Here is a 15,531-nt window from a genome sequence, read left to right on the forward strand (position 1 = left end):
ACTTCAAGGGGAAAAATGGGAATGCTGACAGCTGCTTTAAAAATTGCAATAAATAGACATCAAATAGACATTTAAACACAAACAGATCCGATGGTACAAGGCAATTTTGCTACTTTAACCTGTTCAAATACAGGATGTGAAATAAGAATTGTGTTTTTCTCAGTTTAAATATTGCTAAAGAAGTGATTGACAATAAATTTTCCCAGCCATTATGTTTACATCCAAAGTAATGCACACATACAAAAAGAAAAAGAAAATACAATTACTTCTGGGAAAGCCTTTTTGATAATTAACTTCTACTGTATTGAGAAACTAGTTATTAAATTTCTCAGATGGGATTTTGACCCATTCTTCCACACAAATGAAACCACAAGTCTTGAAGGTACTGAAGGTTCTATTTATGCACCCCCTTCTCCAGAAATGGTGTGTTCAATGTCTAAAGGGTTCGGACTTGGGCTCATTTGACCAAAATATATTCTCCCAGTATTTCACTGGATTGCCCAGAGCTTCTGCAGCAAATGTTAATCAAGTTTTGACATGTCTTTTTTTCAACAGCAGTCTTGCGAAGTGAGTGTGAATAGACATCATAAAAGATTAGGACTTTAGGTATGCATTTCATAAATAATAAAATCAGTTATTTTACGTTTGCACTTTATTTAATTTTCTTGCATCTCATTTTACTAGACCTATTTGTCCTCGAGATGTACATGTTTACACTTTATTTGAACAAATCGATGTTTCGTCTTTCTTTTCTCTGGTCATGCCATCGAGCCACCAGCAATCGACTAGTCGTGTCTGCTTTGATGCAGCGCGCATGCGCATGCGGAAAAATGACGCCGATGTGGCTGAGGTGACGCTAAACTTAAATTCTCTCCATTTTAAACATATTCAGAATGAAAGCGTTTATTCTGGCTGTCGTTTGTGTCTGCGGCTTTGCAGCTGGGAGTGAAGACGAGAGATTGCCCAATAAATGCGAAGGTTTGACGACAAAAAAAAAAACAAAAACAAAAAAGAGTCAGGAGTCGCATTTGTTGCAACTTTTCTGTTCTTTTCCTGAGTCCGTAATTAATATGGGGTTGTTTATTTGTTTGTGTTAGTTTGTAAGTTTCTCACAATGGAGCTGCAGGAGGCTCTGGAGAAAACGGGTCGCTCTAAAGAGGTTCTGGAGGTTGGAGAGGTGCTGGACACAGGCAAGAGGAGGCGGAAGATTAAATACAACACCTCGTAAGCCATATTATTTCCTTGTGTTTTAACTCAATGCCAGGATAAAAGAGATCAGCAGTGACCTTATATATATATATATATATATATATATATATATATATATATATATATATATATATATATATATATATATATATATATATATATATATATATATGACGTTTTTCACTTGGCCTACTTTAACAATAATTTCTTTCTTTTAGTAATGTTTTTAAAGTTGTTGTGAGGTGATTATTATTATTTCAGGTTCAAGTACATAATGACATCTAGGTTTTTTGTACAAGCCATTTGGCTTTGTTGCATCTTGTGTGTTTTCTGCTTGAGATTATACTAGTTCTTTTTCTTTGCAGAAAGTTTGTGTTTGAAGTTTTGCAAAGAGTTTTATGCCTGCGTTTGTTAGATGTCAGAATTTAATCTTTCATGCTTTATTTCAGAGAAACTCGTCTGACCGAGGCGGTGGACAACATATGCGAGCGCATCCTGCAGTACAACGTTCACGCCGAGAGGCCTGGTAGCCTCAGATACGCCAAGGTAGCGAACGCCTCGTTGTACTGAATGTGTTTCTTCAAGGCTCCGTGAAAGTTTGAATTACTTTCTACCGTTTTCCAACACTAAATTGAGTAACGTGTGTCTGCTTAAGCATGTTGTTTATCGTCTTGTGTTTTAACGTTGACTGCAGGGCTCCAGTCAGACCATGACGACGCTGAAGAATCTGGTCAACAAAGGAGTGAAAGTAGACCTGGGCATGCCATATGAGCTCTGGGACGAGCCGTCTGCAGAGGTGACAAATATGAAAAAACAAGTAAGACAGAGAACACTCCCCTTCCTGACTGTGACTAAAAGTAGACGATTGTCAAAACGACTTTTCTTTAGACAAAGTGTGTTTTTTGCGATCAGTGCGAGACGATGCTGGAGCAGTACGAGGACGTGGTGGAGGAATGGTACTTCCACCATCAGGACCGGAGGCTGGAGAACTTCCTCTGTGAGAACCACGTCCTGACGACGTCAGAGCAAGGTGTGCCGGAAACGGAGAGACGCTTCAGAGCTACTTATTTAAAATTTTGATGCTCACGTGGTGATAGGAAGCCATTAAGAAACTGATTTAAATGGGAAATAATACTTACTTGAATCAAAAGTCTAAGTTGTCTAAACCACACATTTAAGATTTCACTGATTTTATCTTCATGCTCCTCCTAAATCGTGTGCTTTCTTTTACCCAGAATGTCTTGAGGAGGTGTGGAAAGGCGACACCGGTCTTAAGGGAGGAGCTGAGGAAGAAAAAAGAGCAGATAAAGAAGGAACGACACACGACGCCGGGGAACTTTGAGGGAAAACCTTTGGACGAAAGTGAAGACAACACTACACCTCAGCTGCATCGCAGAGGACAGAAGCCGAAATTATGCATAGAGGAAGTCTGTTATTCTGTTTGCAGATGGATAATCTGCATGTTGCAACATGACACTTTATATATTATTTGCATCATCACAGTATTTCTACTTCATTTTGCCCCATGTACAGTTTTATATATTTGAAATAAACCTTTTTAACAACATAAACCGCTTATGTGATGTCTTTAAACTCGTCATTCGAAGGTGGTGTCAGAGCAACTTGCTGCTTATTTAATCATTTCTGCCTATTTTTTGAGAGCTCGGAGCTACACGCATCAAACCGAACCGGTTTTTCTGTTTCACTCTGACCCGGCTGCTTCGGAGGTCTCAGGCTCTGTCAGGAGGACAACATGGAGATCGTGATGAGACCTCACCTGTTGGACCCCAACGCCCCCCTCCCGCGCAGCTTGTCGGACTGAGGCTCGGACCATCTGGTTCTGGACGGGATCGCTGCACCGCCAGCCGCTCCGCAGATGGAGAGTTCATCATCATGGCTCCTCTGGCTGAGTGTGGGAGCAGAGTGACGGTCGGTGAGACTTTTCCACCCCCAGGCGCATCGGATCGGAGCTGCTCCATGCTGCCCCCTGCTGGTTTTCATCCTGTTATTTCTTGGCGTTTTTTTTTTTTTTGCAGTTTACAGACGATGCGGTGTTGTACAGCAACATGCTGCTGTTCTTCCCTGGATCTTCACCTGGTGAGACGTTCAAGACGGAGGGAGCTGCTGTTCCTGTGCTGTGTCGGTATAAAAGGTGAAACATTAAGGGACGTTTAATTTAGCCTCACTAAACATTATTTATGCGGCGAAGTTTTATTCGACCAGCTGCTTTTTTCTGCTACGCCGCGGGAAATTTACATGTGAAATATTTCTCAAAAACACACAAAAAAATACATGAAATACTGATTATATACCTAGCTGCACAACTCTGCAAAACATTTCGGAAGTACTACAAAATATCTTTTCCAGAATTTACCAAATACTTTAATGAAAAAATCTGGTTATTTTCCAGAAGGCTACAGGGTGCTGTTCCTAAATATTACTTTCCAGAACTTAAAAGATGCTTTTGTGATACATTTTACTTTCACCGGGCTTAGAAGTTGAACTTGGAGCTTACTTTCCCACGCATGGGTCAGGGGTGGATTGGCCAGAGGGAGTACTGGGATATTTTCCGCTGGCCTGGCCTGCTCAGCGATTGCAGAGGTTCTGGGACTAAAGATTTGATTCAGGCCACTTAATTTGAAAAAATAAATAAATAAAATCATTTTGTGAGGATGTCTGACACAAGAATGCAGAAAGATATAGACCAGGTGGTGCACAAGTGTTATGGCAAAAAGCACATGGATGCCAAAATTTGTTTTTTTTTTACCCATTTATCTAGACATTCGACTCAAACATGTTTAAATGAAGTTGGTGTGTGATGGAGTTCTCCCAACTTTTCCAAACAGCGACTCAAACAGACAAGCATTGTGTAAAATCCCAAGCATTGTGTTGGTATGGGTGCAGTCTCAGTGAGAATAGCAATTACAGCCGCTGTTGATGGTAAAGTGCACAACTTCATTTAAAATTTTATTCAGTCCTGGTGACTTGAGTTAATTCTCTGGTGGTGGCCTGGGATGGTATCAAATTCCTGGCCTGGATTACTGTTACTGCTGGCTGTGTGGACTGGCACCTGTTACTTTTCTGAACGTACAAGGTTGTTTTTTAAAACTCGCCAGGCAGTTTGCCCACACTTAGAAGTAGTCTTCCAAACTTTGGCAGTGACAGTCCAGGAATTAACTGGACTGTCACTGCCAGTTAAATAAGTTTTAGAACTTATTTACGTTATTGAAACAGATCTATTAAAGTTCCTGGAAAGACCCTGCAGGTTCTGGAAAATATGTCGTGTTCCAAGAAGGCAACCTTGATGTTCCAGGAAAGCACAAGATTTTATTTAGTGCTTCTACCTAACTAAAAAAAAAAAAATAATAATTTAATTTCCTAAAATTCTGAATTTCTGTTTTTTTTAAACCATTCAAGAATTCTTTGTAACAATCAGTTTTTGTTATGCTACAAATGTACAAAGCTATGTTTTAAGGTAAAAAAAAAAATAATTGTCAGAGTATCACTAAGTACTTCTTTACAACAATGCTTCGATTCTGCATAACCCAAGTTCTACCAAGCTTCATCTGTCACATTCATCATCTTCACATTCAAATCTAGAGGACTCTGCATACCAATGAGCAGATTCTTGACTCTGACTACAAGGTATTTAGGGCCACTGGCTGCAAAACTACAAATCATCAGCTGCCCACCACTCTGCTTCACAGATGGCATGTTTGTGTTGATGTGCTCTGTTTGGATTACCAACACGAGTGAATTATGACCGAACGTGTCTACTTTGGTCTCAGTTGTCCTAAATGACATTATCCAGATGTAACCTACAAGTGTTTTTCTTTTTGCAGAGAACAGACTTTCTCAAGAGGAAACCCATCTGAACAACATGAACTAGTTCAGTCTTTCTCTTATCATAACTTTTCAAATTTAACGCTGTTACTGACACCTGTTGGGCAAGGTTTTTTTGTGTGGTCTGATTTTGGATTCTCTCTGCTCCTGTAGAGACTGGAAACCATCTGTAAACTATAGTATTTCACTTGTACCATTACGGTACTGTCGCCTCATATAGTGATGCATTCTAGATTTTCATTCTTTTATTTACCTACCCACCCCTAAATCCTTCTCCCTGCTATATAAAACTATGATAATGTCATGTGAAATCTTCTGTTTATAACTACAGGAGGTACGCTGAGAGCAGCGGAGCCCTGAGGCCAACCTGGATGTCTGTCATCTCCGTCCACTCGGCTCATCTCACCCCCGACTTCTACCTCAACCTCATGACAGGTGTGCTCCAAAAACTCACGTATGTTGCTGCTTATTATGAAAAAGTTGAGAACCACTGAGACTTTTCTCATCTCATCCGAACAAGTTGATGATGAAGAAGGATCTCTCACCTCCCTGCGGTAGGTCTTCATCAGAGCTTCATATTCAGGCAACTTTACACCGTGCTGGAAGTATCATGCTGTGGGCTTCTCTTCGGTTTGTAGAGAATTATCCGTTCTCCATACTGAGTTCTTGATGTATGAGGTTTTAAAAAAAAAAAGAGTCGGTGAGGTGAATTCATGAATTCCATTTATTAATGCCAAAATACAGCTGGTCCATTTCTCATGCCACCTGTAGGAGCTAGCAGGACAAAATGGCAACCATGAAGAGTTGGTTGCCATTTTGTCCAACTCTTCCAAGCCTTTATCTAAGCTTTTCCCCAAAGAGGGCGTTCCCTGGTGTGTCATTTCCTCTACCCATACCTCGCATTTGCATTTCCTAACATGTCATTTCCTTTAGGCTTAGCTTAGCAACTAGCTAAAAGAGATAGAAGGACAACGCAGAATTATTTTTTCTCAATAGGTTCTACAAAGCAGTGTGTCGGCGAGTTGAATGGCACTTTTCAGATTTTTACTTTGATTTTTTTGTTGTTTCTATCCCTTTTTCTGACAGTGCACTACATTTTGTTGCTCTATCAAGTAAAAATCCCAACAAATACATTGAAGATTGGTTTTGCGACGTTTAAAACGTGCTTCAATTTAAATGGGTATATTGGTAGAGGTCCTTAGAAAACCTGGAGAAAAATCCTTGAAGATCGCCGTCACATTCAAAGGACATGAAAGTAAAATATGAATCAATCGGAGGTTTCCCAACAGTATAAACTAAGGAGAACTAATCTGATAGGACATGTCACAGATTAAACATGTGAGTCATGTTTAATCTGGACTGCAAATATCAGTTGAAGCTAAAAGTAACTAGAAGTTTTTTTATTTTTTTTCACCATCAAGATGACTGGAGCAGTGAGAGACACTCACCTGTTTACTTCATGAGCGAGATGGTGAACATCCTGACCTCAATAGACCACCACCATCATCATCACCCTCCCCTCCGCCTACATGCAGGCAGCTGCGTGGCCACCCTCACTCCTGATGTGGACTCTCACCCCAGATACCACTTCATAGACCACCAGAGGTGAGTCCTGCAATCTTTAATGTCTGCTGCGGTTCCTCCACGGCCGATCCATCCACCTCCTGCTTCTCATTATGTCCAAGCTGCAGGGGTTAAATCTGATAAGGACATGCCTGTTGTTTGCAGATGTTTCACAGACTCCCAGCTGTGCGGCTCCGGCTCTCGCTTCCTGCCCCGGGTCCGGGACGACCTCCTTCGCATTCAGCTGGAGCCTTTCCTCTTCCATCAGGACCGGAGATACTCTGTCAGTGCCAAATTTAAATTCTTTATCATTTCAGTTCCTGCACAGATAAAAAAAAAAAAGAAAAAGAAATGTATATCCTACTATCCTCTCTGCAGATTTACATCACTTGCTACCTGGAAGCTGTTGCCCTCTCTAAGAAGGACCCAGAGAAAAAAAGCCTGCTCTTTTATAACTGGGAGGTCAGTCAGTGACGGTCATTCTTAAAAAATCCATGTGATGCAAACCACATTTGGTTTTGCTTTCAGGTGGAGGTCAGCAGATGGGGACGATCATGAGTGCGAGAGCAGTGACAGACCCTGAGCGGCGGCCGAAGGCAGCAGTGCTTATTTCATCCACGAGAGGGCGCAGAGGAGCAACAGAGAGCGCGGACTAAATGGTGTAAAGTGTGCTGGGTTTCCTCCTGAGTCGCAGTGTGCAGGTCATGTGAACAGCAGACGATAACCGAGATGACGTTTTATTGCAGAGCTGCTCAGAGAAACAACTCTGGGTCCAATCACGTTTCTTCCAGAGCGAGATAATGGCTGCAGGACTTGATTCTGTGAAGAACAGTTGAATCATGAAATAGTCCTGCCATCTGAAAGGCGCCTGGCTGGAAATTTAGCTACAATTTAATAAAAGCAAAAGATGTCAGTGTGTGAAGCAGGACTTATGGCCGCTCAAGGTTTATTTACATGCATCTAAGCTGTGCAGCTGTGTAATTCACCTTGTTTAGATAAATTGTTCACTCAAATATTTCTGAGTGAAAGGAAGCATGAAGCACTTAGGGATAAAGAAAACAGATAAGCCCCGTTTGCAAAATGAGACCTAAATGCAGAAAATCATACATTATGAAAATATATTACAGGCTTTTGCAGCTGCTAGAACATTCTTGTATTGAATCGGGTCCAATCTGATCACAATCTTTAATATGTCTGCGAGGTTACTGATGTGCTGAACTCTCATTGTGTGTGTGTCGCAGAATAATAGCTCATTATGACAACTGAGAGTGTGAGAACAAAAAAGGCACTACTTTAAAGATGCATAAGCTCACGTTTTAAAGCACAACTAAAATTATGATTCAGTTTCCATGAGTTTAAGCGTCTCAGCTGCTGAAACTGGACATCTGGTGTGGGCATTAGAGGTACTTAGTCTTTCCAACTAGCCTAATATGCTATCAATATGCAGAGAGCGAAGGCCTGACTCTTGAAATGTAATATTCTGCTAAAAATTGCATTTGGGGTTGCGATTTTGCAAACACTCGTGGTGATGAGCACATGTTCAACCCTGGCAGAGACAGATGGGAAGATGGATGGAAATGAAGACAAGGGAATAGTGGAAGAAAACCTGTTGGCTGCAAAAGATTCCAGACTGTATGAGGTTCCCATTCCAGTAGGATAACGGCTTTAAACATACAAGTAGAGATGCAACAGAATTATTCAGATCAATACATCCATATGTCAGGATAGTCCAGTCAAAGTCTAAACTAAAATCTTACTCAGAATGTGTGACAAGAGTTGAAAATGGATGTTTTTTAGTGTTGATAAGAACTGGACAAAATACAGTGGACAGAAGCATGGAAGCTACTGGCAAGTCCTCCAGCATGGACATGAGAGGAAATGGGACTGGATCATACTAACAGCCAACACTGTTGCCACGGTGACGCTAAGAACAAAGTTCTGCTCCACGAGTCCTGACAAGCTATTATCTGACTGAATGGCTGAAGCAGTGGCTCGGGGGAGCCGTAACTTTTCTACCTTACCCTCGCAGCCAGCTGTACTGCAACATCAACTAGCCTGTAGTACTTGTACAAAAAGACAATCCACTCTCTGTTGCGCTCTTATTTAATTTTTGGTACGTCTTTTCTTCTACTAAATAATGGATGAACAAGATGCGACAGGAAATAATGGGGGAACCAGGTGGAGTTTGATGTCCATGACCTGCGTTTCGTTTTTTATCCACCAGGACATCCCACACTGAGAAATATTTGACCGCGTGTCACCATGTCAACGTAAGCAGAAGCTGCGGCGCGGCTTTAAATCCAGAGTCTCTGAGCTGACTGTGATGAAAATCAATTTTCTTTGTGAGTCTTCCTCCCCCTGCAGATCAACAGGCCGCTCTTCATCTCCAACTGTCAACACTCACCAAAGACACAAAGTGAAGAAAACTCTGGAGAAACAAAACATTGTGTTTGGACTCATGACAGACAGGAATAATTTTCCGCTCTGCTCTCGGTGCCAACTTGGATTTGTGCAGCCAAAGGCGCTCAGGCACGATCTGTCTGGAGACATCTCCCTCGTATAGTAAAAAAAAAAAAAAAGAAAAGGTGAAGTTATGTCTAGAAAATAGGTTTTTCTTTCTTTCTTTCTTTCTTTCTTTCTTTCTTTCTTTCTTTCTTTCTTTCTTTCTTTCTTTCTTTCTTTCTTTCTTTCTTTCTTTCCTTCTTTCCTTCTTTCCTTCTTTCCTTCTTTCCTTCCTTCTTTCTTTCCTTCTTTCTTTCCTTCCTTCTTTCCTTCCTTCTTTCTTTCCTTCCTTCTTTCCTTCCTTCCTTCTTTCCTTCCTTCCTTCCTTCCTTCCTTCCTTCCTTCCTTCCTTCCTTCCTCCCTCCCTCCCTCCCTCCCTCCCTTCCTTCCTCCCTCCCTCCCTCCCTCCCTTCCTCCCTCCCTCCTCCCTCCTCCTCCTCCCTCCCTCCCTCCCTCCCTCCCTCCCTCTCTTCCTCCCTTCCTTCCTTCCTTCCTTCCTTCCTTCCTTCCTTCCTTCCTCCTCCCTCCCTCCCTCCTTCCTTCCTTCCTCCTCCTCCCTCCCTCCCTCCCTCCCTCCTCCCTCCCTCCCTTCCTCCCTCCCTCCCTCCCTCCCTCCCTCCCTCCCTCCCTCCCTCCTCCCTCCTCCCTCCCTCCCTCTCTTCCTTCCTTCCTTCCTTCCTTCCTTCCTTCCCCTCCCTCCCTCCCTCCCTCCCTCCCTCCCTCCCTCCCTCCTCCCTCCCACCCTCCCTTCCTTCCTGCCTTCCTTCCTTCCTTCCTTCTTTCCTTCTTTCTTTCCGGCAGCATGTGGATCCACCTGCAGAGATAAACATAGATGGATTGATTTGGACATAATGCGAACAATTTGATTTGAAAAGATCTAGCAGATGATCTTGATTGATTGAGTTCACTACCCTGAGCTTATTTATTTTACTCTCTTTTTACTCTTTACTTGTACTGAAACTACTTTTATTTCACATTTTATGTCAGATTTGTAAATACATGCAATGAATACTACCTTATTGTTATGGGACAAGATATATCCTCCTGAGACCCGGCCCATTCATTTGTGTCCTTTATAGTGGACATTTTGTTCACCTGTATTTTCTTTTACTATTTTGAGTTACCCTATCAAGCCCTGCATTACTCTTTAGAGGACATCCTGGGCTTTCCAGTGATGTGTCATGTGATAGGTTTGCATGCTGGGAACTCACTTTTTCTTTTCAATCAAAATGGCTGGCATACCAACAACCACATTTTATGGAAAGAGGAAAGGTAAGCAAATTATTCTTTATCTATTGCTATTTTTACCATGATAATTATATATAGTCTTGTTTATTAACATGTCAATGATAATATTTTTATCTCAGAAAACAGTTTAATAATTTCTGTTTTGAAATAACAGTCCTTTTATGAATGTCAATTGTAGTGGACACCAGGACCATTTTAATGTATTTAATGAGTCAACATTCTTGTAGGAGAAAGAAGTGAAGCAGAGAGGATTTTATACCGAATAGTAGAGGGAGATTCAGATTTGGGGCTGTCAGATGAGGATGAGGATGAGGATGAGTATCAGCCTGGGACAGGAGAAGATGGTGAAGAAGAAGTAGGTGAAGAAGGAGAGGAAGAAGATGCAGGAGTATCTGATGAGGAGACAGTCTCAGAGCCAGAAAGGGAGCAGGAAAGTCGTCAGGCTTTTGGGCCAGGACTACCTTGTATGTTTTATTTAGTTCTAGGCTAATGTATCCAATTCTATTATCATATTAGATTATTGCTGTATTAGTATTTAAGTACTTATTTGTGTTTTTTTTCCATCCATCATAATAGATTCACACCTGTGCTACCTGGGCTTCCTGTCTGTCAAGATGACCCTAAAATCCGAGAACACTGGAGTCCAATCCAATACTTTTCGCAGTACATCGACGACAAAATCTTTGAAGATTTGGCAGCTTTTACAAATCAAAGACAGCTGCAAACGACAGGAGTGTCACTAAATACTACTGCTCAAGAAATCAAGATTTTCTTTGGCATATCAGTACACATGGCCTGCCTTGGCTATCCCAGAGTTAAAATGTTTTGGGCTAAAAAAACTAAAGTGCCAGTTATTAGCAGGAAAATGACAAGGGATAGATTCTACAAGCTGAGAAGCTCACTCAAGATTGTTGATGATCTGGATGTAACAGAAGAGACAAAGGAGTCAGACATTCTTTGGAGAGTCAGACCATTGCTTGACCGTGTGAGGCAAGGTTGTCTCAGACTTCCAAGGTAGAATAAAGGTCTGCATTGATGAGCAAATCGTCCCTTTTACAGGCCGCTGTCCAGTCAGGCAATATGTCCCAGGCAAGCCAAACCCTACTGGCCTAAAAGTCTTTGTCCTTGCCTCTCCAAATGGTCTAGTACTGGATTTTGAGGTGTATCAAGGGAAGAATACGTTCAGGGGCCAAAGGTTGGGAGTTGGAGCTGCAGCAGTCTTGCGATTGGTTGAATCTCTTCCCACAGGAACCTGTGTATACTTTGATCGATACTTCACAACAATCGATCTCATGGATGCTTGCAAAGGGTCTTCCAGCAACTGGAACAATAATGAGGAACCGAGTACCAAAGCCATGCCAGCTACCAGGAGATAAGCAGTTGCGAAAAGAAGGAGAGGAGCATCAGTGACGATGGTCCGGAGGAGGCCTGAGCTGGCAATCACTAAATGGTTTGACAATAAACCAGTGTTGATGGCTTCCACTGTGTATGGGAAAGATCCAGAAGATATCTGTAGCAGATGGTCCAACAAAGAAAAGGCTCATGTCCAGGTGCGACGACCAGCAGTGATCAGAGAATACAATGACAACATGGGTGGCGTAGACTTGTGTGACCGAATGCTGAGCTTTTATCGCATGTCAACCAGGACCAAGAAATGGACATCACGTGTGATCGCTCATTTCTTTGATGTTGCCATTACAAACGCTTGGATCCAATACAAGTCTGACAGTAAAGCGATTAATCGATCATCTAAGAACACCCAACAGTATCTGGACTTCAAATTGCACCTGGCTGAAGAGCTGTTGGATAGTCCTTCATTTGATGACAGCAGTGAAGACAGTGAAGAAGAGTATCAGCCACCAACCAAAACAAGGATCCCTCAACCAGAGCCCTCTGTACGCAGACTAGGGGCCAGGCACATGCCAGAGATGGTGGATATCAAGCATGCAGAAAGATGCAGGAATAAGGGCTGCAATGGCAAGACATACATGAGGTGTACCAAATGCAAGATGTTTCTCTGCATCACCAAAAGGAAAACGTGCTTCCAGGATTATCACCGCTAAAATATCCAAAAGAAGAACTGTAGAACTGCTTATGTTCAATGTTCAACTAAATACACAGGCAACTATTGTCCTTGCAAGCAATAAGCAACAGAAAACAACGAAGAGTGATAAAGAATTTAGTTTTTGATCAAATTAAATTTATTCTTTTGTTAATATTACTCTAAAGCGATAATCTGCTCATTTTCTAAATTCAGTTGTATTTTTACACAAAAATCATCCTGTTGTCCACTACAGTGGACATGCTGTGAAATTAAAAATAAAAATATTTTTAAAAAAATTTTAATTGTAAGGTGTTTTTTTAGACCCAAATAGATAGGAAATCACACAAAAAAAGAAATTGGAACACACTTTTTTTCTTCGGTTCCCAGGAGGATATGGAGGAAAAAAAAAGGGAAACAGAAACATCTTGATTTCTTTAACAAAAAAAACAAACAAACATCTAATTTTGTTTCCCAGGCTGCATGCTTTATTTACTTCTTCCACTGGCCACACAGATTTGACTCGGTGCTTTTAGCAGTAAATACAGTTACTGTGTGAGGAAGTTTGGGAAAATTAAAGCAACTACCCTATTTAGTATTTGTAAGATTGGAAATATAGGTGTAAATAGAAAAAGAGTTTCTTCAGTGTACAGCACTTTGTGAATTTTTTCTAAAACGTTTCAGCAGAACGTAAACCTCAACCTGTACCATGTCGAATCGTGTAAAGCTCTTCGTGCTGAGGAAAAGGATTACCTCATCATGATGCATTTACATCCTATTTGAAGAAAAGAGAAATTGCTTTCCTTGAATACCAATAATAGAAAAATATGTTCAGATTTTGAGAGAACCACTATTTTATTTGTAGCTTGAAGTTTTAAAATTAGGAAGATATCTAAGTTTTATAAGAACAGAAAAGGATGAAAACATCTTATTCTACAGATTGTTGATATTTGTGGAAAATTCTGTTCAGAAATTTTGGTAGTTTATGATGCAAAGATACAAAAACAAATCACAAAAATGTTGTATTTCTCATAATGTTTTTCTCATTATCCAAATATTTTGTGAACACGGAGAGAAATGACTAAAAACATACTTAACCGTTTAGATGTTTTGAGCCCCTGTGGAGGGAAGACAGAGCCACCTGCTGCTCCAGAGCCACAGGTTTTACATCACCGCTATATCTCATAAAACCGCATAAAACTTCACATAAAATGGTTACTATGTGACAAAGCGTGACAAAGAAGAAGGGTGATGAATGCTCTTAGAACAACTAAGATTTATATAGATTTTGTAGGAATTTCAAACTGCTCTTGAGGGCCCCCTGCTGGTTTAGGAAGGGTTAGCAGCGGCATGGATTGCTTGTTTCTCTGGCCTGTTCAGGACCTCGACTGCACAGGACGGTAGATGTTGACTTTTTATATGTTTGGACGAATTGATTCAATTATTCATCAAACCTCCAACCACCGTAGCCCCGTTCCTGCTCCTCGTAAATAAATCTCGTTCTGTCACAGAGGTTTATTGCTGTGTTTTATGACTACATCGTGCTGGTACTTTGTTTATTATTACTTTTTGGTCTCTTAGCACCTCGGAGCCTCCGGGTGTGAAGTTTGGCAGTGCGAAGCACCTGTCAGCAGCCGCCACCTCAAAGAATCTGATTAAAGCGGTTAAACAATACCTTACATCATTTTTACAGAGGCCTTCTGTTATCAATTAGTGTGTGCTTTATTAAAACCTTTATCAAACCGTGCCAATCCACCTCCACCATCACCGGCAGCCACCTCACGTCTCTTGTGTCTCTGTATTTATGTTGCCAAAGCGCGTTATTGACGCAAAAACGTGCTATTTCTCCCCTCAATTTAGTTTATTGCTCTTGTTCCTGGTCCAAACATTTCTTATGTGCACTGTAAGCGCACACACACACACACACACACACACACACACACACACACACACACATATATACGGCACACCTGGGGAAACATTCCCCGAGGGAAGCCATCAATCAGTTTTATGTCCTTCTCTGGGAAAGTTTCCTCCTCTCCAATCAAGCCCTCTCCACCCCCCATGCTTCGATTCCTCTTCTTATATTTCCATCTGTATCAGTTTTGCTTCACATCTGAGAACCATCCAGGCCAGCCAATTAGCTTCAAACATTTTCTTTTTCTCTTGTTTTGCCTCTCTGGAGGATAATTGGAGCAAAGCGGAGGGCGAGACGTCAGCTCGGTCAGTGCTTCGAGTTTCCTGTGTGTCCAGAATTTGCCCGCCGGGTGCTAATAAAGAGGATGTGTTTGGTGTAAAATAAAATTGCATAACAAGCAATGAAACATTGAGCCCAGCTTTAAGTCTTTTTTTATTCTTGTATCATTTTTTTTTAAAAGGGAAAAGCTGCCAGGCAAGGAAAATATACCCCCCCCCCCCCCCCTCTCTTTTTTTAATGCTGCTCAAAAATGTTCAAGGTGCTTTTTTTTTTTTTTTTTCAACTTTCTCCTGGTTTCACCACATCCCACAATAATGGGGAAAAGAAAGCTATAAAATCATAAACCCTGAGAGTTCAATACAAAGATACCAGAATAATAGCAGCATTTATGTCGAATTGGCACTTTTACTGCACTAATATAACAAACTTAATAGATGCATTCTGATATTTACACAATGCAACCCTTGCAGAAGTGTTCGCATCACGTTTTCTCGTGTTACAACCACAAGCTTCCATGTAGTTTATTGGATTTTTATGTAACAGACCAACAGAGCGTTGCTTTGAAGTGGAAGCAACTGACAGATGGTTTTCAGCAGTTTCTACTGTAAAAATCTGCAAGGTTTGGAGTGCATCTGTATTCGTATTCGGGGCAGCTGAATAAAGGGGGCTAAATATACAAAAAAATAAATAAATAAAAAGAATGCACTACATTGTGTTGTATCGCATAAACCTCCCAAAAATTACACAGATTTTTTGTTTAGTTACAGAGCAACTCATTTACTTTAATGTCTTTGGTTTTTTTTTTATAGTAGCATTATTGTTGCCTTATATGTTTTAGTCTATTTGCAGTCATGATGCAAATATGTGTGTTTGTATAAATCTCCATATGTGTGCATGTATACTTTAATGAACAATTAGTATTAAAGGA

The 15,531-nt window shown here is 41.0% G+C and overlaps 3 protein-coding genes across 3 annotated transcripts; all 3 read left to right on the plus strand.

The window, feature by feature from the left end:
- The first annotated feature begins 800 nt into the window (after positions 1 to 800).
- On the plus strand, positions 801 to 2,776 carry cnpy4 (canopy FGF signaling regulator 4). Its single transcript, XM_044097156.1, has 6 exons — positions 801 to 978; positions 1,098 to 1,224; positions 1,659 to 1,755; positions 1,904 to 2,026; positions 2,122 to 2,239; positions 2,445 to 2,776. The coding sequence occupies exons 1-6, from the start codon at positions 894 to 896 to the stop codon at positions 2,549 to 2,551; spliced, it is 657 nt and encodes a 218-aa protein (XP_043953091.1). The 5' UTR covers positions 801 to 893; the 3' UTR covers positions 2,552 to 2,776.
- Positions 2,777 to 2,962: 186 nt separating this feature from the next.
- LOC122820688 (zona pellucida sperm-binding protein 3-like) lies at positions 2,963 to 9,157 on the plus strand. Its single transcript, XM_044098258.1, has 8 exons — positions 2,963 to 2,971; positions 3,019 to 3,138; positions 3,246 to 3,361; positions 5,384 to 5,487; positions 6,474 to 6,657; positions 6,781 to 6,898; positions 6,994 to 7,077; positions 7,144 to 9,157. Exons 1-8 carry the CDS (start codon positions 2,963 to 2,965, stop codon positions 7,171 to 7,173), a joined length of 765 nt encoding a protein of 254 aa, XP_043954193.1. The 3' UTR covers positions 7,174 to 9,157.
- A 772-nt stretch (positions 9,158 to 9,929) lies between these two features.
- Positions 9,930 to 12,776, plus strand: LOC122820011 (piggyBac transposable element-derived protein 3-like). Its single transcript, XM_044097157.1, has 2 exons — positions 9,930 to 10,389; positions 10,942 to 12,776. Exon 2 carries the CDS (start codon positions 11,778 to 11,780, stop codon positions 12,426 to 12,428), a length of 651 nt encoding a protein of 216 aa, XP_043953092.1. The 5' UTR covers positions 9,930 to 10,389; positions 10,942 to 11,777; the 3' UTR covers positions 12,429 to 12,776.
- The last annotated feature ends 2,755 nt before the right edge of the window (positions 12,777 to 15,531 follow it).

This window comes from Gambusia affinis, linkage group LG18 (assembly GCF_019740435.1).
Source record: "Gambusia affinis linkage group LG18, SWU_Gaff_1.0, whole genome shotgun sequence".
NCBI lineage: Eukaryota > Metazoa > Chordata > Actinopteri > Cyprinodontiformes > Poeciliidae > Gambusia > Gambusia affinis.

Coding starts and splice junctions, on each gene's coding strand:
- cnpy4 (XM_044097156.1), top strand. CDS start 894: ATGAAAGCGTTTATTCTGGCTGTCGTTTGTGTCTGCGGCTTTGCAGCT. Junction 979..1,097: donor ATTGCCCAATAAATGCGAAG/GTTTGACGACAA, acceptor TGTTTGTGTTAG/TTTGTAAGTTTCTCACAATG. Junction 2,027..2,121: donor TGACAAATATGAAAAAACAA/GTAAGACAGAGA, acceptor TTTTGCGATCAG/TGCGAGACGATGCTGGAGCA.
- LOC122820688 (XM_044098258.1), top strand. Junction 3,139..3,245: donor AGTGTGGGAGCAGAGTGACG/GTCGGTGAGACT, acceptor TTTTTTTTGCAG/TTTACAGACGATGCGGTGTT. Junction 6,658..6,780: donor CACTTCATAGACCACCAGAG/GTGAGTCCTGCA, acceptor TGTTGTTTGCAG/ATGTTTCACAGACTCCCAGC.
- LOC122820011 (XM_044097157.1), top strand. CDS start 11,778: ATGGTCCGGAGGAGGCCTGAGCTGGCAATCACTAAATGGTTTGACAAT.